This window comes from Hermetia illucens, chromosome 4, assembly GCF_905115235.1.
Source record: "Hermetia illucens chromosome 4, iHerIll2.2.curated.20191125, whole genome shotgun sequence".
In the NCBI taxonomy this organism is placed as follows: Eukaryota; Metazoa; Arthropoda; class Insecta; order Diptera; family Stratiomyidae; genus Hermetia; species Hermetia illucens.
Genome location: NC_051852.1, coordinates 19393751 through 19416495, shown reverse-complemented (window position 1 = coordinate 19416495; position 22745 = coordinate 19393751). Strand labels below are relative to the sequence as shown.

The 22745-nt window shown below is 43.3% G+C and overlaps 1 protein-coding gene across 3 annotated transcripts in view; it reads left to right on the top strand.

Moving 5' to 3' along the window:
- The window catches only part of LOC119655513 (uncharacterized protein CG3556), a 306377-nt gene extending 294438 nt beyond the window's left edge, over positions 1 to 11939 (top strand). For all 3 annotated transcript variants that reach the window (XM_038061422.1, XM_038061421.1, XM_038061420.1), the window contains one exon: positions 9940 to 11939. In XM_038061422.1, the coding sequence (XP_037917350.1) occupies positions 9940 to 10001 (62 nt within the window). In that variant the 3' untranslated portion in view covers positions 10002 to 11939. The remainder of the gene's footprint in view (positions 1 to 9939) is intronic.
- The last annotated feature ends 10806 nt before the right edge of the window (positions 11940 to 22745 follow it).

Here is a 22745-nt window from a genome sequence, read left to right as displayed (position 1 = left end):
TGTGAGAGCTCGTTTCATCTTTACCTCTACATGTTTATTCCAAAGAAGTTTTTTATCTAGAGTAACCCCCAGGTATTTCACTTCTTCGGAGAGTTGAAGGGTAGTACCCCTCATCTCAGGGAGGCAAAGTCCATCCAGTTTTCTCCTTTTTGTGAATAAAACCATTGTGGTTTTATTTGGATTAACTGACAAACCATGTCTAAGGCACCAGCTGTCTATCAAATCAACGGCACGCTGTATATTCCTACACACCGTTCCAAGATCCCGATCAACAGCAAGTACAGCCACGTCATCAGCATAAGCTTGAGCGTGTATTGGCAAATTTTGCAGTTCGCATAGCAGTGAGTCGATCAGCATACTCCACAGAAGCGGCGAAAGCACACCTCCTTGGGGGCAGCCCTTCGTTGCCTCCGTAGTCAGGTAGCGATCGACCCCTACCTCAGCGCACAGCAATCTTTGCGTTAGCATAGCATGGATCCACTTAATTAAAGCATCATCAACACCATGCGCTCTGGCGGCATCACAAAGTTTTTGAAAAGGCGCACAGTCAAAAGCCCCTTCAATGTCCACAAACACCCCCATCGCGTACTCACCATTCAAAGTTGCATCCTCTATCTTTGTGACCAAAGAATGAAGAGCAGACTCACAGGACTTTCCACGTTGGTAAGCATGTTGGTTTTCACTAAGTGGGTGTGACCTAAGTGCCTTTCCACGAATGTGACGCTCCACCAGTCTCTCCAAACCTTTCAGCAAGAATGAAGTCAAGCTGATCTGTCTGAAGTTCTTTGGATTAGAATAGTCATCTTTCCCAGGTTTCGGTATGAAAACTACTTTAACCTGTTGCCAAGAAGAAGGCACGTAGCCCAGAGCAAGACATCCTCGAAAAATATTTGTTAGAGGTCGCTCTAAATGCTCCATACCCTCCTTTAGCATTGCCGGATAGATGCCATCCATGCCAGGTGCTTTGAAATGTTCAAAGGACAGTATCGCAGCTCTCACCTTTTGAAGGGTAACAACCGCTTTCGCAGTGTTCCAGTTCCTCTTGCAACACTTGCGTGTTGAAGGGGTTGCAAGAACCGTCAACTCTCCCCCTACCACTTCTCTCACCCGTTCCCCCGGGTGGTGTACTTCCAGGAGGGTCTGTATTGAATCCAGTCTGGAGTTCGTGAAAGTACCGTCGGGTTTTCTAAGAGAATCCAACTTGGCCGACTCATCCCTTTTGAGGACTCTGCACAGCCTTGAAGTCTCCCTTTCGCCTTCCAGTTCCTCACAGTACGCTCTAAAGGAGTCTCGTTTCGAGCACCTCACGAGCCTCTTATATTCACGTTGTGAGTTCCTGAAATTTAACCAGTCTTCGTTCTTGTTACTTTTGCAAGCACGATTTAGAAGTCGCCTGGTTGATTTCCTGAGTTTTTGCAGTTCTCGATTCCACCAAGGAACTGTTTTACCGCTTTGGCCTCGGGAAATAGGACAAGCCTCTTCATAACACTCTAAAAGTGTGTAGTTCAGAGTTTTCAATTCATCTTCCAGCACCAAAGGAGTCCTTAGTCGCCTAGGGAACTGTACTTTATTGCCAAGAAGTTCATTGAACTTTGCCCAATCCGTTTTCCTAGGGTTCCGTCTTTGTACTGCAGACTGTTCGCCCGCAATAGTCAGATTGAATTCTAGATATCGGTGATCTGACAGTGAGACCTCGTCTAGCACTCGCCAGTGTGTAATCAACTCTAACAATTTTGGGGTACAGATTGTTAGGTCAATTACTTCGCTTCTTCTCGGTCCCACGAACGTAGGGGCGCACCCCACGTTTGCAGTCATAAGACCAGCTGAAGTGATGAAATCAAATAGCTTCTCTCCTCTTGGATTGCATTTGCTGCTGCCCCAACAAATATGTTGAGCATTCGCATCGCAACCTATTAAGAGTTCGAGACCACTTGATTCTGCATACGCCACCAGATCCCTAAGTTCTTGCGTCGGTGGAGGATACAAAGAATCATAGGGTAAATAAGCGGAGGCAACTATGATGTTTTCCCTCTCGCCATTTATCTGGTATTGTATGATGACCGTAGCTAAGTCCTGGGAACAATATTGTCTCAGCATAGTTGCCTCTAACCGTCTTGACATCAGGACGCAAGCTCTCGGTCTTATGGATCTTTCGTCGTAGAAGATCCTAGCCCCCTTTACTGATTCAATACCACAGATTCTGTTAAATCGAACCCACGGTTCTTGCACCAGAAAGATATAGGGGAAATCCTGTAGCTTTGTCATTCTCGCTGCCAACAGGTAGGAGGGAGCTTTGGCATGCTGCAGGTTGATTTGACCAATCTTTATGTTTTTTGACATAAACTTAGTCTATTGTTTTATAGAAAACAGTTAGAAGCGTATGCGGCAGTCCGCGTATGACGGGGTTTCCCCCACACCGTACCGCCAGAGACTCGATCCCCTCGTGATTGATTTCTCTGAGAGAAGCCGTACTTGGGAGTACCGCAATTCCCATGTTCTCATCCACGAAAGATCTCACCTCATCCCGCAGAGCATTCGTCTGTTTTCTACTTAGCACCTTACTTGGTTTGCGGTGTCCGGGTTGCATAGATTCGATCACTCGAACTGGCATTAAGTCAGTTTCGTTCACGTCTCTGGCTTCCCTTACTTCCGCCTGTTCCTTGGAAGGTGTAGGAGAAGTTACTAGCAGGTAGGATTCACTCTGTAGTCCCTTCCCCAGTGCGAGCCCCCATACGGGGGTTCCGCCCCTGTATGCACTATCCTCCGCGCACGTCTCCATTATGGGAGAGCGCACCGAAGATGCTGCAATTTGCTCTATGTTGTGTGAGTCGAAGACCATCATTGTTCTTCGCTCTCAAAATGGAGATGATGCCCTACAGTTTCCTGATATGACTGAATTTCAGTCTATATAGGAAAAAGTAGAGCACCATATGGTGACTTCCCCTGAGCACATTCAGACTCTGTTGGTCCAGTTCGAATACCAAGTTGAAGCCCTCCACGTTTGTAGACTGGTCCTTCCTGGCATTCATGAACTTCACCCTCCAGTGTCCAAAGTCCATGTCCGGGTTCTGTTCACCCAGCAAGCGGATGATGTCCTCTGCCTTCCTTCGAGGGCCCGGTAGCCAACATCCGACATGTTCTGTCCTGCGTAGCTCAGTGTTCACAATAGTGAACTTGGGCCGACCGCCGGAACTCAAAGTTGGGATTACCTGCTGGAGCCACTTTAAGGCAGCCTCGTCAGCGCACTCCAAATGTAGAAGCCCATCACGAAAACCTTGATCGTTAAATCGTGGCTTCGTTCCAGGCTCCATCATTTTCTTCCACAGACATTCCTGGAGGATGGTAAATTGTCCCTCTGACATTTTGCCATCCTTGGAGGAAACTCCCACGGTAGCAGTCAGAACAGAGGCCGCAGCTTGCGCATATGTCCTCTTCCTTCCCGCCTTCGTGTTCGTATTCCTGTGGGAGGGACCAGCTTCATTGAGATCTCTCTCGCTGATTTGATCACCTCCCGGCACACCGGTCCTAATCCCCGCGAGGCGCGTGGATGTAAGCCCTGGTGCGGAGCACAATAAAGCGTCGGCCACAGCAGATGTGTTGGTCTTACGCTTCTTGCGCGCATTACCGCTGACTGAAGAGTCTGGTGCGTCCAGTGTGGATCTTACCGGGGTTTCCAGTTTATCCCCACCTTCCGCCGGAGATTCCGCTACCTTGCGTCCGATTTCTCTGGGCGTTACCGCGCCTAGTGGTACAGCCACGTCCATGTCCTCATTCCCAAGGTGCTTCATCTTCCTTCGCAGTGCTCTCTTCTGCCGTCGGCTTAGGGCCTTTCCAGGTTCACGGTGTTCGGACCGCTTGGATCCATTTCCACATACTGGCGTTGAACCAGTAGCGTCCACGTCACCAGCTTCCCGTTCTTCCGCTCTTCCCAGTAAGGATGGCGGAGAAGGTTCTGACAGGCAGGATTCAGCCTGTAGTCCCCCCTCCTTAGTGGCCGAAGTTCCCTTCTGCCAGGCCTTTCTCTTCCGCTTGCAGGTAGATTTGGGCTGTAGTACCGCGGACGGGCCGGCCGTAGTCGGATTTCCAGTTTCTCCCAATTTGAGAGTTTCCGTACTTTCCTTTCTGGCTAACTTTGCCGTAGGCACTAAATGCAAACTTTCCACTGAGTCGGAAAGCATGCCTTCTACAGATTGCTCTATAGGCAAATATGAACGTGGTGAGGCCTCCAAAATCCGCGCCTCGGCCGCGACATGATTGCTCATGGTCGCGGGTGGATTCGAAGTCTGTAACTTCTTACCACTTGGAGAGTTTATATCCATCGTTTCCATATTCATATTTTTGGACACCCTTAGTGTAGTAGTAAACTACTACAGGCTCCCCTACCACGACAAGGTTGGCTTGGTAGCGATGATATAGCATCTCAGATATTCACGCTTCGGGCTACTCAGTAACATATCAGGTCAGGATTCCACGGCAAACTTAAAAGCCTTATTCGGTACTCCGTCCTGGTATGGGATTTTACTGTCGCCTATTCTACATACTACAGATCTCCGGTAGTTCGTCTCTGGTGATTGCTGGAATTGCCGTCACATTCAATTGTCTGCGCCTCTCTCTTACTGGGGGAGTAACCCTCTCTGCTCCGCTGGATAGGCAGCTTGAGGGTTTTGCAAGCTTCTTTATAGACGTGCTCTTTTTGTCCTTGTTGATTTCGACCTACCGCCCTCTAAACTTGTCTAACTCGATGCAAGCTGGTCGAAGGATGATTAGTCCACTATTCCACTAGTAGTTGGGTCTTCTACCGAAGAATGTGCATCTCTTTGGCTAATATAATGTCCAACTCCGCAAAGATTTCAAATAACCTGGTGTTCGTATAATGGCTTCCTCAACCGTGTTCAAACCGCAGGCACTAATTTGTTGTGGACGGTGTAAGCCACTTTGTTTGAATGGAAGACCCTATTGGGCGACCTGTGTAGAGGACTGCTCTGTCTTCCCAGTCGAAAAGACGGTTATCACTTCTGTAGGAAAGGAGACATTGTGGGAACCATTTCGAGTGGGGCAGGTTTTCCTTGCTAATTTCAATCACGAGACACTCAGCAACTAAGGAGTTAGGGTGCAACGGGCATCTTTCAAAAAACTTGACCGCATATCTGGCCAGGACGGCGTCGGTGCGTGGTGTTTTGGAGGCTTCGTAAAGGATCTGATTGGATATATACTTCGTACCGTCGTCGTTCTTAAATACGCCAGTACAATGGCGGGGGATTTGCCTCTCCTTGAGGCGCCGCCTCTCCATCTGATAAGGATAGGTGTAGGTCCAGAAGATGAATCCGTAAGTGATTAAGGGTCGGATTAACTGCTTGTAGCAGAAAATCTTGACTTTTGATGGGTGTACTTCTTAAAGTGGATTATAGGGTATAATGATCTGAAGGCGTCGTTGATGGATTTTTAAGGACAAGTTTTTGATATCGGAAACTATTTTCAGAGTCATCTTTATTTTTCCCATCAGGACGATTGTTTAGCATTTCTGCGGGTGGAGGACCAGCTTATACTTAGTGAGGTATCGGTAGAGCTCATCTATACAAGAGTTCAGACGAGCCCCGGCAGCTACTATGTCCCTCGTGGTGGTGAAGACGATAAGGTCATCTGCGAATTAGAGGATCTTGATTGAATTGGAAGTGGAAGTAGGTTTCGAGATATCCACAGTTAAAAGTGTGAAAAGGATTGCGGAGAGAACTGACCTGTGTGGGGTTGATAGTTGCTGCTGACCTTTTGCTTGGGATTGCTACCCATCAAGAAAGCTAAATATTCATTTACAGAGGCGCGAAAGGAAGTGCAATATGTTGTTTAGCTAATAAACGAGTCCGTATTGTCATAAGGAGTCAAAATCTTCCCTTATGTCCGTTTTCAGGGTAGGGAGGGCATCTTCAACCGAATGGCCTATTCCGTTGGCGACCTGGAAATCCGAGATAGACTGTTGCTATCACTGTGCTCATCTATCATTAACTTGATGGTCCACTCAAAGATTTTAGTGGAGGTTAAAAGGATAGAGATAGGCCTAGCTATCCGGAATGAGAAGCTTTTTGTTTTTCTTTGGAATGAGTGTGATCTGAAGACACTTCCAGCTCAAGGAGAAATAAAGGTTCAGCAAGCAATGGTTGAATAATGTTGATAGGAAGGGGCTGATGGAGACAATGCATTTTTCATGTGTTATGGATTGAACCAGTAAGGCTGTTTGGGAGGAGTGAGTATTGGAATAGTCCAGCCTGGCTGACGGTTTGGATGTAGGACTCTGAGGATCGAAGGGAGTTAATTGATGCATTGACCTCAGCTGGAGTGGAGAGTAGATTGGTGGGCTTTAACAAAATGGTTAGCTAGGACGTTTGCTTTTTCGGGAGGGGATATGTTTCGTGGAAGGATGTCTTTACCGCTGACAGTTTTGCCAAGTGCGACGATAATTGCCTAAGCTCCTTGTGTGGGTTTGAATTTAGCTCAATGTTGGACAGGTGATGGTGCAGATGATTAGTATACAAAATGGAAATCCTTTCGCGAATTGAGGTGTCCAGATCATGGATCTCGTTCTTAACGAAGTCTCCGCCGTAAGGTTTTCTTGTAATGGATATCTGCAAGGATATCGTTCAGGAGGGAGATATGGTTACAGGAGTTGAGAGAGTGTGTTGGTACGAATTCGTCATATACTATCTGATTTGCCTCAGTATATTGACGAACTGCACAATCAATTTTATCGTTAGAAACTCTCTGATTCAGATAAAGTTGCAGCTGATGGAGGTCGACTGGTTTATGAGGTGCCAGTTGACGTTTCTGAAAGCCAGAGCTGTTAACGGTGGCGGGCGTATGGCCCGATCGGAAAGTTGGATGTTAAGGATGATTGCATCGTGGTCACTGAAGCCAGGAATTGTTTGAAGGTAAGGGGCGGCGTTTGAAGTGGGATTTACGTTGATTATTAGGAAGTGATCGAGATATAAGTGACTGTTTCTTACATTGTCGGTCTAAAATGGGAGATATTACGAGCAGCGGCGTATGTGGTCAACCAACGGTGTAGTTGGCGACAGTAGTTATTGGTGTTGGAGCCAAACCTAAAATTAGACACCACGATTTGCCAGTTAGGCGAGGTTGGTCTATGCGTTCGGATCGAAAAGTTCATTGTTTAATGGGAAACCACATATATGAAACCGAAGTTGGTTTCAATTGAGATGATGGTAACCTCTAGAGATTTAAGGGCATTGGCAGGAAGAAACAGCTGTGTAGCAAAGAATTTGTCGGAGACCAGTATTGCGGTGCCTCCGGCAAGGTTTGAGGTTTAGCTAGGATGATGTCTGTCTGTGCGGAATAAGTTGAAATTTGGAAAGGTGGGTTTGAATCTAGTGAAAGCAGGTTTCACACAGGAGCACTATTTACGAATTCGGTTCGCTCAGGAATATTTCGAGCTCTTGCCTTCAAGCTTGACTTACTATAGAGTTGATGTTGAACTCAATGATCCTAACATCCATGATTTGATGCCATAAGATTGATTTCCGTGCTGAACATCATCATGAACTGCCAGGATTGCTTAGCGAAAGTTCGGAGATCCGGGATAGTTTGGTTAGAAGGTGCATGTGAGATCGTGTGGCTTGGGTTGCCGCTGCGGAGTGAAGGAAGGCGTTGAAATGACGTACGCTCTAGTGGGTGGGATTGGGTTAGTCCGGGAAGTTATGGCACTTGCGTCAGTTCACGGTTCGTTCTAGTGAACGGGATTGTGTTAGTCCGGAAAGGAGATGCTTTTTTAGGCGTTCCTCCTCCCCATCACTTTGCCAAAGTTAGGGCACTTGCGGTAGTTTGGCATTATGGTCGCTTACTCTAAAGTTTACGCACTCAGGACTTTCGTCCAACGTCTTGGAACACTCACCTGGTCCGTGTGTGCATTTGACACAACGAAATTGGAGATGACAGTTCGATGTCGCATGACCGACTCCCTGGCAGTTGTTGCACTGCAGAATCTGTTTATTAACAATCCACTCGAAGCGGATTAAAGTGTGGTTTATCGCTTTTACTAGACTAAGATCGACCTTCTCGAAGAAGGCGTCAAAGAAGACTAACCAGAGATTCAGTCTACGGCCCTCTTACTTCGCCTTCGATGTGATGAAAGACACTGGAGATACATTGGCCCTTCAGATCCTTGGTACTCTCCGGTCGAGACCACGAATAATAAGTGATATGGTTTTTTCTGAGGGGATAGCTTATGTGAAGAACTTTCCCTTGTTCTGCATGAAAAGGTTCTTTGCTGCGGTATAGTACCCTTTAGATTTGAGGAGTATTTGGTGGTTGGAATTTCCCGATTTCTTCTTTTGTTACGGCATTGGAGATGGTACTATCTATCACGCTGAAATTATCCGAGGGCTCGACAATAACAATAGGAGGAATTTTAGTACTTACCACTTACTTACGGGGCTAGCAGAAATAGCATAAGTTGGCGTTGGTGTTGCGCATTTGCTCTGGGAGGGGGCGAGTTCCACCGTAAGTTGATTTGATAGTTGCCTCCAGTGAGGCAATGGTCGGCTGCAGACTCCGGATTAAGTCCACCAAGAACTTGTTTTCGTTTTGTCCCCATAGAGCAAATACTTCATCGTCAACTTTTGTTTGCTCGCCCCTAATCGTCGGCCTTTGCCACATCCTCGTACTCAGACTTCAAACCTAATTTTAGCTAACTATCGAAGAAACAAGTCGGGAAACCGGAAGCTGGACGCTTCAGGTACGAAAGGTTTTGTGTATTTCTTAGTACGTGGCATGTAATATATGCATATATTACGTGAGAATATCCACTTTCGGATGATATTGACATTCATAGTCTTCAATTTGCAAAGAAGGGACAATTTTGACGTATTATAACTTTGTTAGTAATAGTGCGATTTCCACCAAACTTGGTAAGATTATGCTCTATATTATACTCTATATTGCTGAGAAATTTCGTGGTCCTAGCATGAACTTAAGGGGGGTTTTGAAGCGAATTACTGAAAATTATAGTAATATACTATTATTAACTTTATTTGTGCAGGTATCAGCATGGGAGGTATTTCGGACCATATAGTGGCAGCCTCTTGATTTTTTTCAGATTTTTCGGTTGGGTGGTTTCTGAGAATGGCCCCCGTAAAGGAATGGTCACTTTCAACCCCCCGCACTCCCCACCTTTCCAACAAATGTCAAAACTAAGACCAGCTTCGAAAAGTACTAACCGAGACCTTTAATTTGATACCCCACATGACTATATTTGATGAAAAAAAAATTTACACCGCCCTTTTGCATGTATGGGGACCCCCCTTAAATTCGTTGTAAAAGGATGTAATTCACTGTATGCGTGAGCGTTCACAGTTCCCACCTTTCCACCAAATTTGGTGTCAATCGCTATAACCGTCTCCGAGAAAAATGCTTGTGACGGACAGACAGACAGACAGACAGACAGACAGACAGACAGACAGACGGACAGACAGACAGACAGACAGTAAACCGATTTTAATAAGGTTTTGTGTTTACACAAAACCTTAAAAATAGCAACACACTGAGGTTCGAGTCTGGTAGCATTTGCACTTAATAATATTATAGTGATAAAAAAAATTACACCCTCTTGTGGGGAGCCCCCTGATTAAACATAAAATCATACCACTCATTGTATCTGGCCCCACATTTCCACCAAATATGGTGACAATAAAGCCAATAATAATAAAAATTTCTCCGAAATCTACATAATATCTGCAGATATTTGAATTGGGCAACCTCTTACTGATAGCTGCCCTGCCTGCCTCATAGAAGAATACGCTTCCACGCCTGCTACCATTGCGTCCACGGGTGTGATTTACAAAATGAGACTTTTTTTAAACTATTAATCCGAAAACTTCATTTTAGAATTCAACCTTTACTAAATTCTTCTGTTTTTCTGTATATCTATTCTAGGCGTTGACGAGCTGATGGTGGAAGATGGTGAGCACTATCTATACTGGTATAAAAAACTTTAAGCTACATCAAAGAGAGCGTCTTAAAAATACTAATTGCGTTATGAACAAAGTTCCACTTATACACATAAATAAAGCCAGAATTCGCAACAAAAAACTAAACAAAAGCCGAAAAAGCAAAACTTACACAAGTAAAAATAGGGAAGTTCAGTTGAAATTTATATTTTCGATATCTTAATTAAATTCAATAATCAGTTAATATATTTCAGATTAAAAACAAATAAAAAAAAATAGAAAAAAAGAAAAAATTAAATAAAATTATTTGCGGATTAAATTATATTCAAACCATAAAATCTTTCTCTTCAAACCATGAAGAAAAATAAATTAGACGAGAATTTTTCAAAGTAAATTTCAAAAATTAAAAGCGAGCATACGAAACGACTGAAATAAATTTAAAAAAAAATTAATCTGTGAAAAGATTAAACTAGAATACCGAAAAAGCATAAATAAAGATCGAACAAAAATAAAAATAACAATAAATTGGCAGATTAAAATCCATTCGATAGACGACTATTTTGATAATTGCAATCCGTTTTGTAATGCCTTAAAATACCTGATGATTTTTCAAGTAGCTTTGCCTTTACACCGTTGTGGGTAATAAAAAATATAAAAATGCATTTGTTTTTAATAAACGTCTATTGTCAATAAAAAGATGGAATAATATAGTTTACATTGGAGAATTGGTATTCCTTGCAACCAGGCGCATTACCCTGTAAGGGATGAGATGTTATTTAATTTATTATAGAAAATATGGTTCTTATTATGGTTTTTTATTATTCTCTGAAATTTTCGTGAATATTAAATACAGAAATAAATGGTTTTTATTCAATTAGTTTATATTCTAAGCTTCAACAGGCATATACATATATTTTTTCAAATGAAGTGTGAATACATTTTATATGAATTATTTATTTTTAGAAAAAGATATAAATGTATCTCAGTTGAGGTGCGTGCCTGACATTTGGAAAGCAATAAATTATGAAAAAAAGAAAAATTCGTTTTGAAAAATACCATATGTACTGATTTCTCTTTGTACACATTTCTAGAAGAAATAAAGAGCGCAATGAAGCCAACATAATACAAAGACAAGAATACTTTTGTGAGAATGGTTTACTGACACTGTATCTTCTATAGTTTGTTTTCTTCTCCATAGTATACTTTCTAAACAATAGAACTCACTGCCCTTACCCGTATAATTTAGTATCTATAACCTCCGTAATTCCAATGAATACTAATGTTTGGTAGTACTTCAAGCCTATATATATATTTCAAATTAATAAATTCTACATAATTCAAACAAAAACAATTATTGTAGTTTTCGAACAAGCTTTAAAACAATAATCCGCTTCATAAATTGTATTTAATTAGTTGACAAAAAACCTACATATACGCGATGTATTTATTGAATTAATGATTACAAGATAACCAAATGTAAGCAAAAAAAAACCATAAAACCAAGATAAAATAAAGCAAGAAAGTGGGAAACAATATTGCAAAAGCTTAACTGCTTTTGATGTAGATTAAATCCTAGAAGTGTGTGAATGAAAATAGCAAAAATAATAATTAAATGAAAAATGAAAAAAACTAAAATTATGAAGAATTATGAAGAATAAAACGCGCGCAATAAGTGCAAAAGTGAATACAATAATTTAAAAGAAAATAAGTGAATTGATTCTTCGACAACCGAAAACTATGTTACACCAGAGTTAGAGAACAATAACGGCAGCATATAGCGACACACCATGGAAAAATGAGTAAAAACAAATTAATTTTAATATTAATGATAATAACAATGCATATAAATGAGAATTTTCAAAGTTAAACGTGTTACTGCAAATCACCAAATATTTATAGAAATACAGAAAGAAACAAAAGAAACAGAAAAAAAAAGATACAAAAAATACAAAAAATTTAAATTTAATACCACTAAAGTAATAAACAAATGAAAACTTGTAATTGAAATAATATTTGTATTAGCTTAGAAGTACATATATATATGCTGCGCGTATTTATTTATATAAAAATATACATAAAATTAAGTTAATACATTGAATAGAGAAACAATTTGAAAATAAAAACTAAAAAAAGGCATATAATTATATACACAAAAAAAAACATTTATTATTATACCATAAGGATCATTATCATTATTATTTTGATAGAATGGAATGGTACTGAAGGGATCATATTGTATTTAAAATGGCTAGTAGCGGTGGGAAATTGCAAAATGAAAAAGAAATATGGAACAAAATGTGTTTAATTGAACAATAAAAATTTAAATTAATAAACGTATTTAAGAAAAAAAGATAACGCTTTTTATTAAATTATTAATTCCTCAAACTTGGCTAATAAGGGGAGGATCATCCAAATGGCAAAAGAAAAATTAACAAATTGCAAGTAGTAGTATAACAAAAATATGTCAAGTGTAGAGAAAAGCCTGGTGGTACCTACATCTGATAATATACAAGTTAAAACAACTTAAATTTATTTACATTGATTTATCTACAGAAAAGTTAAAACAAAACTGGCGTGCGTGGGAGCATTTCCAGGAATTAGTAGTGCCGCCACAAGACTCCTCCCAATGCGTCTACCATGCAAAATATTGAATCGGACCTTGGGTTTGACTAGCCGACCTCTCCTGACAGTATAGTCTCCTTGGTCTGAATACTCTGTAGACCGTGATTGTTGTACTTCAGAGTCTCATAACAAGTACGCTAGTTTGAGCCTGTCCGTTGAAATTATTGCCTCTCTGTCGGGTAGCTGGATGGTGTAGTGCCTCTCCGTTTCAGAGCTCTGAAAGGTCCGTCATAAGGTTGTTTCAGAGGTTTCTTGATCCAGCTCGTAGAAAGACGTGCGTACAGGAGATCTTTGGGCCAGTAGACCCGCCCAGATTAATGATGGTCGAAGTTGGAAGATATCATCTTCTTCAGAGTCGTCTTCAGTTTTTAAAGTTTTGTTTGCAAAACAAAACCCTATTAAAATCGGTTCAATGTCGGTCTGTCTTTTTTTTTTGAGGAGGTGGAAATCTTCAAACGATACACCAGTGTGTGGGATTTTTAGCCACTAAAATCACCCCCGACTCCTTCCTTGCGCCGCGGAACCACCCTAAGGTATTACATCACGGGGTTGAGTGAGCTCATTCTAACTTAATCACCTTTCTTCTATACGCGGCATACATGACCGCGCTTTTCTCCTCCCCTCTGCCTTTCGCAGTTTATTTTGAATAGGTGCGATTATGCAATTGATCGCATCCCAATTCTCTTGTTGTGCTACCATTTTCGCCACCAGATTTTCTGGTACCAGCACCTCTCCTAAAGTCTCCTCCAGACTCTTCCTTTCTTCCTCAAATCTCGGACGGTGGAAGAATACATACTCTGGGTCCTCTGGGACTCCGTCGCAATTTTGGACAGTTGGGTAAGGTCTCCAATTTAAACCTGTGCAGGTATTGGCGATATCCTCCATGCCCCGTGAGAAACTGGGTGAGATTATAATTAACCTCACCGTATCTCCAACCACTCCTTGATGGCAGGAATGAGCCTATGAGTCCACCGACCCTTTCCCGAGCATTCCCACTGCTCTTGCCATCTATTATATTTGTGGATCTCTCCCTCTCAGTGTACTTCGTCTGCGATAAGAGAGAGATTGGCTTTGCATTGTACATATTCGCCATCTAATCTGCCTATATGTCAATCGGCATCATTTCAGAGATGGCGAATGCTGCATCATCTGAGACAGCCCTGAAGGCAGAGCATACCCTCAAGGCTGTCCTCCTGTAGCCTGCACTAAGTTTGTTAGTGTTAACTGACATCCGCAATGCCTTCCTCCAAACTGGGGTCGCATAGAGCATGATTGAGGTCACCACCCTGGTTATAAGCAACCTAGAGGTATGCCGTGGCCCTCCCACGTTTGGCATCACCCTCACCTGAGCCATACTAGCAGTGGATGATTTAGCTGAGCTTCCTGTCTATCACCACCCCCAAGTATGTGATGGTCGGCTTGGTAGTGATGATCTGATTCTCGTTTCTAATACAGGTGTAATTTGTCTTCCGGCGAATAGTGATGAGGACCGCTTATTTTTTCCTCTGCAAGTGTCAGACCAGAGCTCTCTAGCTAACTTTTCGAAATGCTTTGCGACAACAACCAGCACTATGTCGTTAACGTGACCCACCACTCTCGCCTGATTCGGAAGGGAAATATTAAGTACACCATTGTTCATGATGTTCCACAGTAGTGAGTCCAATACGGAGCCCTAAGGGACACCCGCGGAAATAACGTACTCCTGAGGTCCGTCATCAGTGTCATACCAGAGCCTCCTTTCAGTTAAATAACCATCGACGATAGCGGCGAGATACGCGGGAATACCAACCCTCGCTAGAGATTTGCGTATTAGATTCCAATTCGCCGAATTGAATGCATTTTTCACGTCTAGGGTTACTACCACGCAATATTTGCTGGTACTACCCTTTCCGTGAATTGCATCTCCGGCCAAGCCAGTAACCAATTTGTTAGCATCAATGATTGATCTGGCTGTACGGAACCCGTACTGCCGATCTGAAAGGGCGCTTTGACTCTCAACAACCGGGAGTAATCTATTATAGATTACCCGCTCCAACATTTTCCCCGCAATGCCCAAAACCTTCACCTGGAGGTTTACCAGGCTTAGGCTTCTACCGCTTCCATGCCCCTGGAAATATTCCCTCGGACATGCACGCTTCGAACAACTCAGCGAACATGTCCGGCCTGGATTTCACGGCAAGCTTAAGGGCAGGCTGATCGAAGGCCGGTCATTTCATCATTCCACTAGTAGTTTGGTCTTCTACGAGGTAATAAGCACCTCCTAGGTGAGCGTGCGCGTTTTTGGATATCGAAGGAGCATTCGAGAACACATCGCACACAGAGATATAGGATGCCCTGAGCCGCAAAGGAGTGGGAAACACCCTGGCACTCTGGATGGGCAAAATGCTAGAAAGCAGACAAATAGAGGTACAAACAGGTACAAATTCTATTATCATGAACACCACTCAAGGCTGTCCACAGGGTGGAGTACTATCGCCGCTGATGTGGAGTATGGTAGTGGATGAACTCCTGGACGTGTTAACTAATACTGGAATACAAGTCCAGGGCTACGCGGACGACATTGTTCTAATCTGTAGGGGCAAATATGAAGATACCCTATGTGATAGAATCCAAACTGGATTAAGGGTTACTAGTGCCTGGTGCAGGAAGGTGGGACTGCGGATCAACCCAACCAAAACCACCATGGTACCATTCACTAGGAGGCGTAAGCTGGATCACCTGAAAGCCATAACATTACATGATATGGAGGTGAAACGAGAAACAGAGGTCAAATATTTGGGAATCACGCTAGACCAAAAATTACTCTGGAAGACACATGTCGGAAACACTTGTCGAAAAGCCACGAGGGCTCTGATGACTTGCAGATCCATAGCAGGAAAAAAATGGGGTTGCAGCCCGAAGATACTACTTTGGATATATACTGCAATAGTAAGACCAATGATTACCTATGGAGCGGTAATCTGGGCGGAAAGAACCCAACTCAGCACACAAGCCAGGGAATTACATAAGCTCCAAAGGCTGGCTTGCGTGTGTATCAGTGGGGCAATGAGGACATGCCCAACGGCATCCCTGGAGGTCCTTCTGGGATTAACCCCTCTCCATCTGCACATACAGATGCAGGCAAGGAGATCAATATTCAGGATGGCCGGTAGTATGAGTGAGGCGGAGAGCTGCCTAAATCGAAGGAAGATTGATATCCTTTCTAGGCGGTATCCCGAATTACTGATACCGAGGGACAACATGACAACGAGGTTTCACTTCGATAAGAAGTTTGAAACACGTTGGAGTAACAAGGCAAACTGGGAGAGCGTGGCTGCGACATACGGCTTAAACCAGCAACTGATTACTTGGTACACTGACGGATTCCTCACAGCAGAGGGAGCGGGTGCCGGTGTCATTGGTCCAAGGAAAATGTACTTTGAGCCAATGGGCAGGTACACTAGCATATTCCAGGCGGAAATTTACGCCATAGACAAATGTGCCTCCTTTAATCTGCAAAGGAACTACAGGGGGCAGAACATAGCTATTCTCACCGATAGCCAAGCAGCGATCAAGGCACTTAGGTCCAACCAAGTGAACTCTAAACTGGTATGGGAATGCCTTGAGAGACTGAATACACTCGGCTCGTCCAACAAGGTCTGCATACTTTGGGTTCCAGGCCATGTTGGGTCGGAAGGCAATGAGGCAGCGGATGAACTAGCCAAGAAGGGAGCAGGGATGCCTTTACACGGGCCAGAACCCTTCTGTGGAATCGGAAACGGTTTCGTGGCTATGAATCTAAGAAACGAAGAGAAACGGTTGAGGGAACTATATTGGGCGGGCCTACCAGGGATGGAGCAGTCCAGAGTGCTTATTGGGGGATACGAAGGCCCATGCGTACAAAGGATTGCTTAAACCTCACCAAAAAGAACATCCGAATCATAGTGGGAATTCTCACTGGTCATTGTCGGCTGAACTATCACCTAGAGAAGCTAGGGATATCTACGGACACTGCCTGCAGGTTCTGTGAGGAGGGGGACGAAACCTCTATGCACGTCCTGGGACAGTGTCCGGCACTTGTGCAAAGTAGGTCGAAACATCTGGGAGAACACTTAATACCAGATGCAAAGCTGAAACTTCTGGAAGTGGGGAACATACTAAAATTCCTAACGGTTACAGGCCTGCTTGAGATACTATGATCAACAGGTACACTATAACCAGTAAAAGGGGCACAATAGTTCTTCAAGGACGCGGTGCGACTTTCCCTTAACAGAATAATAATAGGTGAGCCACAGGGACGGCCCTTTCCGTAGAGGCGCTTGCTTTATCAGGTTGATCTAACCACACCTCTATGAAGGTCTGCTCATACAAAGCTTTTGCAGACCAGGCTGAAATCTTTTCGGTTTCGGGTATGATAGCTTTTCGCACTGTGGCTCGACACATGTCTCAAAGAATATTGCCTGATGATCGCTGTGGGTGTAACGTTCGCTGACGCACCAGGACATACCACGCGCCAGCGCAGGACTGTCAAAGGCCACGTCTACAACCGGGCCTGACCCCCCTCCCCTTTCTGAAAGGGGTTCACAGCACCTTCGTTAGCCGAAACTATTTCCATCTGCGCAAAGGCTACTAATAAACTGCGTGCTTTAGCATTTGATTCTCTGCTACCCCACTCAAGGGCCCATGCATTGAAGTGACCAGCAATCATCTTTGGACTTCGTCCCATTTCGTCAAGAACAAATTTATCAAGAATTTTCTCGAATTCAGACAGTGTCAAACTTGGTGGGGCGTAGCAGCTGTGTACAAAATGTCTATTCGATAAATAACCGACACTATCAATTAATGAATATAGCCGGTTATAGATTACCCGCTCCAGGACCTTGTCTATTGTATTTAAAAGACAAAGAGATTTATAGGATGTTGGCTCACCTATCTGCTTGCCTGTCTTCAGGATCAATACAAGCTTTTGTATTTTTCAGTCTGTGGGGAAGGATCATTTTTTTAGGCAGTCTGTAAATACCCGTGCGAACATGCTTGGTGCCATTCTCATTGCCAGTTTCAGCGCCTTGTTGAGAATTCGATCAATGCCGGGGGCTGGGTTATCCCGGACGATTTTCACTGGGTCCAAGATTTCGTCTGTGGTTACTGGAGGTATGACTTCGGCGCTCGTTTGTATCATTTGCAGGATTGTTTCCGGATGTTGGGGGAACAATGTCGAAACAATCTTCCACAATAATCTAGGGGACCTTTTTCTTTTTATTGCCGACATAACTGAATTGTACGCAACCCCACCAGCAATCATTTTGAGCCCTGGTGATAGTTTCCGCTCAAGTTTCTTCGACTGGAATAGCTTCTGCATAACGTGTGCGTCGATCTTGATCAGGCAAAACCTTTTTTCCTCGGATGTAAGCAAAGGCCCATGGGGTCGAGATGGACTTACTCGAAACGACCCGCTGATGGAAAAGCTCCTCTGGGTGTGAAGGTGTACTTGTAGATCTTCGATCGTTGGCAAGCTCGCATCCATTCTCCAATATCGTGATTCATGTTTGCTAGAAGTAGCGTTGAGAAACAAGCATTCGAGTAGCTCGGATACCAGGGTGGCTGACCGCATGAAGGCTGTCGAAGATGCTTCTTCTGAAGTCGGCTGGCATCCATCTATGGAAGTCAAAGGTTCGAATTAGCCTGTAAGTGCCGTAAGGATGAATCGTCTCTCCGTGAGCTGGCTAGTCTAGTTGAATCTTTAGATAGACTTACTTCTTCCGCCCTGAGGAGTGCATCGGCGACTGTGCTATTGGTTCCGTTCTGGTGCGTTATGTCGGTGGTGAATTGGTTAATGTAGATGAGTTGCCTGATTCTCCTTGGTTTGGTATTTGTCTTCTGGTTGAAGGTGAATACCAAAGATTTGTGGTTTGCGCGGATGGTGAATTGTCTGCCTTCAAATAATGATTAAAGGTGACGTACCGCACCGTAGTAGAGTAGTAGTAGAGTACTTGCTCTGAGCCTCGATGAATACCTTTGAATAAAACCCGGGCGGTTGCCAAGTTTCATTGACTCATTGGTGAAGTACAGGTCCCATACCGTAATCTGAGGCATCCCAGTCTAATGATATTTCTGCTTCTGGGTCTGGATGACCTAGTAGTGTAGCCTTCTAAAGATGTAATTTACATTTTTCTAATGCAGCTACTGCAGAGTTTATCCAGAGGATCGGACACTGTCGTTTTTCTTTGACATGTCTAGAAATGCGTTTAGCGACTTCTGTGAAGTGTCTGGCATCTTCGGTAGGAGTTCATCCCGAGGAATCTTCGTAGCTACAGTATCGTAACCGAACGTGTGTAGTCGTTGATTTCCTATACCTTGCTAAGTAGTAGTAACACGCCTTGTGATATTGCCTTGTAGCCTAGGAAGTCGATTTCTAGCTGGCCAAGATCACATTTTGCAGAATTGAAGTTGATTCCGTGCTCTGGGAGTCTCTTGAAGACTATCCTGAGTGGCTGCTCGTGCTCCAAATCGTCTTTTGAGGCAATAAGGAAATCGCTCGGGAACGCGAAGACGAAGGGAAGATCTCTGAAAATAACAATTAATCGTTGGAATGCCTGTACTGCATCCCGGAAACCAAAACACATTCGAGCGAATTCGAACAAGCCAAAAGGTGTTATAATTGCTGTTTTGGGTCATCAGCCGCTATTAGAATCTGAAAGTAAGCTCGTTCCAGATCGAGCTTAGAGAAAATATATTTGCGTGGAGTCCCACGTTGAAGTCTGCTATGTTGAGCACACCGTACCTGTCAGGTACAATCTGCGCGTTGAGCCGGCGGTAGTCGCCGCAGAGACGAACAGTGCGTTTTTCACGATGTGCAGAGGTCTCGACCAAGGGATGTTGGATGGTCGGCAGATTCCCTTGCCCATCATCTACTGCAATTCTTGCTTTGCCACTCAATACTTTGGCAGGAGAAAGTCTTCTAGCCTTAGCGGCAAAGGGCTGGCCTATAGTTTCTATGATATACTGCACAGCGTGCTTGCGTCGTTCATTAGGCTGCACAAGTCTTGCCATTTCAGGAAACTGGGTGAGGAGGGGTCCGTCGAGACCATGGGTAGATTGCTTTGCATCACTCTTCCTTTCGTGGTGAGACCGGTTTTGCTATCGATCAGTTGTCGACGCTGGGGATCTACTAGAAGACCGTGGATAGCCAAAAAGTTCGCTCCTATCATGGGATACTTCATGATGCGATGACGAATTTCCACTGAAGATATCGCCTTAGGTTGAAGTCCAGAACCTTGTTGGTTCTGCTGAAAGTCCTGACAGTGGTCCCGTTTACTGCGTAGAAAGTGTAACACTCTGGTGCCGCCTTGGAGTTTTTAGGTAGGGGCAAGACTGAGACAGTTGACCCCGTGTCGATGAGGTATGTCTCGTTTGTCCGTGATGAAAAGGCAAAATTTTGTTCCGCCAGCGATTTTCGCCATTAACATTGCTGGTTGGAGTTTAACTTACACACAGCCTGAAATCGACGTGCTTGTGCGCCAAATTTATGGTGGTAGTAACAGTACTCATCATACAATTTGGGTTTTGAACTACTGCGCGTCCCCCGCGTTGTTTCGATGGGGGGTTCTCGATCGTCCTCGAAGATGCTGTTGGGCGGATTTCCTGGCGGAATTTTGCTATTTCTACCTCCCAAGCTAACAGGAGCGGCGTGGGCTGTACTACGCAGAATGGAACATTTTATCCGCTAAAGCCCCCGATTTGTCCAAGTTTATTTGTTCTGAGACTTGTAGAATCTTCTGTGTACGCTTAGAAAGCCCTCGCAACCAGAAGGGTCGCAAGAGATCGTCGGCAGCTAGCGAAGAAATTGAAAAGGTTTCTTATCTCCAATTTGTCGGCCGGTCGTGTATATTTCAATTAATCTATTCTTGAGAGCCTTGTAGTCTTTGCTAAGACTTTTTACTAAGTCGGAGACCTGGTGTAGAATCTCGAAGTCCCAATTGGCTACAACCAGCTACAACCGCATTTCGTCCTTCTTAATCCTAATCTATCTGGTAAAATCGGAGGACTGGATCCGCTTTCCAGAAATGTGGGATGCGTGGGGCCGGGCCTACGGTTCTCAACTCCATGCCTGCTTGATCTTGGCTGCTAACGCTCTGAAAAATATTGACATATTGACATATGTATTGATGTCGGTATCAATCATCTCACTGCTCCAGGGTACGGAACTGCAGAAAATGACGCGTCGCTTTGAGAAAAGAGGTTTTAATACTCTTTGTTAAACTTACTTTTGAAAAAAACAATTTTTTTTATGTTGTGTATTTGTTTATGGATAATAATAGTGTGATTAAAAAACACCAAGACCCTCGAAAACCACCAGGACTCAAAAAAACTTTGTAAAGACACGGAAGGCGATTTTGAAATCCCCCAAGCGATCTGCACACAAACATTCAGTTGCTGTTAGGATTTCTGATAGCACAGTAAGACGAAATCTTCATGAAGACCTGAAATTTCATCCACCTAAACTGGCAATGGGGCAAAAACTTAATACACGCAATTTTGATTCATGAAAAATGGCTTGTGAAGCCTTTATGGAAACCTACCTCGTGACGCGTTTGTATTCTTCAGCGATGAGGAATTTTCGTCTGTCAGAAGTGGCACGAACCCCCGACCCCGAAAACTTCACGAGCAGCCCCTGTATGGCATTATTCGACACTGTTTTTTAAAGAAAAAGAACGGCAAAGCAATCATAGTTACGTCTGACCCGTTATATTCAGTTGATAGAGGAATTTTTCCTTCCCAAACTTGAAGAAATGAATCTGAGGGATGTGTGGTTCCAACAAGACAGCGTCACAGCTCATACAACACGAACTCTCTTGCACCAACATTTTTCTTATTTCCTTGAGGAATGATCTTAAAAGCCAGCACGTTCGTCAAGTCTTAGCAACCTGTGATTTTTTTTATGGAGATATCTGAAATCCTTGATGTATACTAATCGTCCAAAGACCTTGAGTATGCTGAAGACCAATATTTCTGCTGCCATTGCTAATATCGACACGGGCACACTGGACAAAGTCGGACAAAACTTTCGATTTCAACTCTCTTAATGACTAGAACGGAGGTCATTTTCAAGATATTATTTTCAAATAGTAATTAAAAAAAAAAAACTTTAAATGTACCTATGCAAAAATAGGAAGATTAAAATGAATTTTCCAATAATTATTGTTTTATGATCTTTTCAAACAAGGCCCGCGCCGCCCCCTGTACATAGATATACGTGCATATGCAAAAACATTGTCATATTATTGTAATTGATTGGTTGTGTGAACTCACCCGCTTGTTGGTATTACGTCACATAACGTGGAGGTTCGAACTCCGCATCATAATATAATGTAAGAGAGTTCCCATATGATAAACTTACTGCGTTTCTTGTGCTAAGTGACGTTTCATTATGCGCATCGTAATTACAACCTATAAAACGTTTATTAAATTACAGGAAGGAAGCACCTACATATGCTAATCAGCTCCGGGTAACAAACTACTCCGACAACTCTTAATTACGTCGCCTGCACATCTCAAAAAAAGTTGTAAGTTAGAGATGGCTCCATATTTGTAACCCGAATTATTGACATAAAACATTTTCTAGACAAGAATTGCTCAGATAAAAATATTAATAAATACGTCAAAATTGCAATATGAGCTAATGCATGAGAGTACAAAACGTGGATGTATATAAATTATCCATCCCAAGTGGCTTTGCACTGAAGAAAGAGGTATGTCGCTACCGAGAGATAGAAGTTATCACACTCTTAATCATGCGAATACACACAACGTGATCTATATGCACACGCTTCCCATAGGTAGGCAAATTTCAGTGCATCAATCGATGCACATTGAACTCGGTAACTAGGTTTTATTTTTATATTTGCACATTTGGAACTTTTATTGCACATTTTATGTATAAATAGACGGGAGTCTTAAGCAGTAAGCTTTCTTGTTGTGACTATAGAGAACAAATAAAGTTTATAAATCGAACGTGCGTTATTTTTTTACCATACCCACGGAAGGAAAAGATAACTTAGATATATACATTCGAAGCAAAAAATTGTAGTTTGCGGAAGGCCGCTCCTTGTCTATTAATTACAAGTTGGACTACAAGCATCAGACGAAAATCTAATCTCTCGTCCACTTCCAAGCACTTTCCTTCCTTGTGCC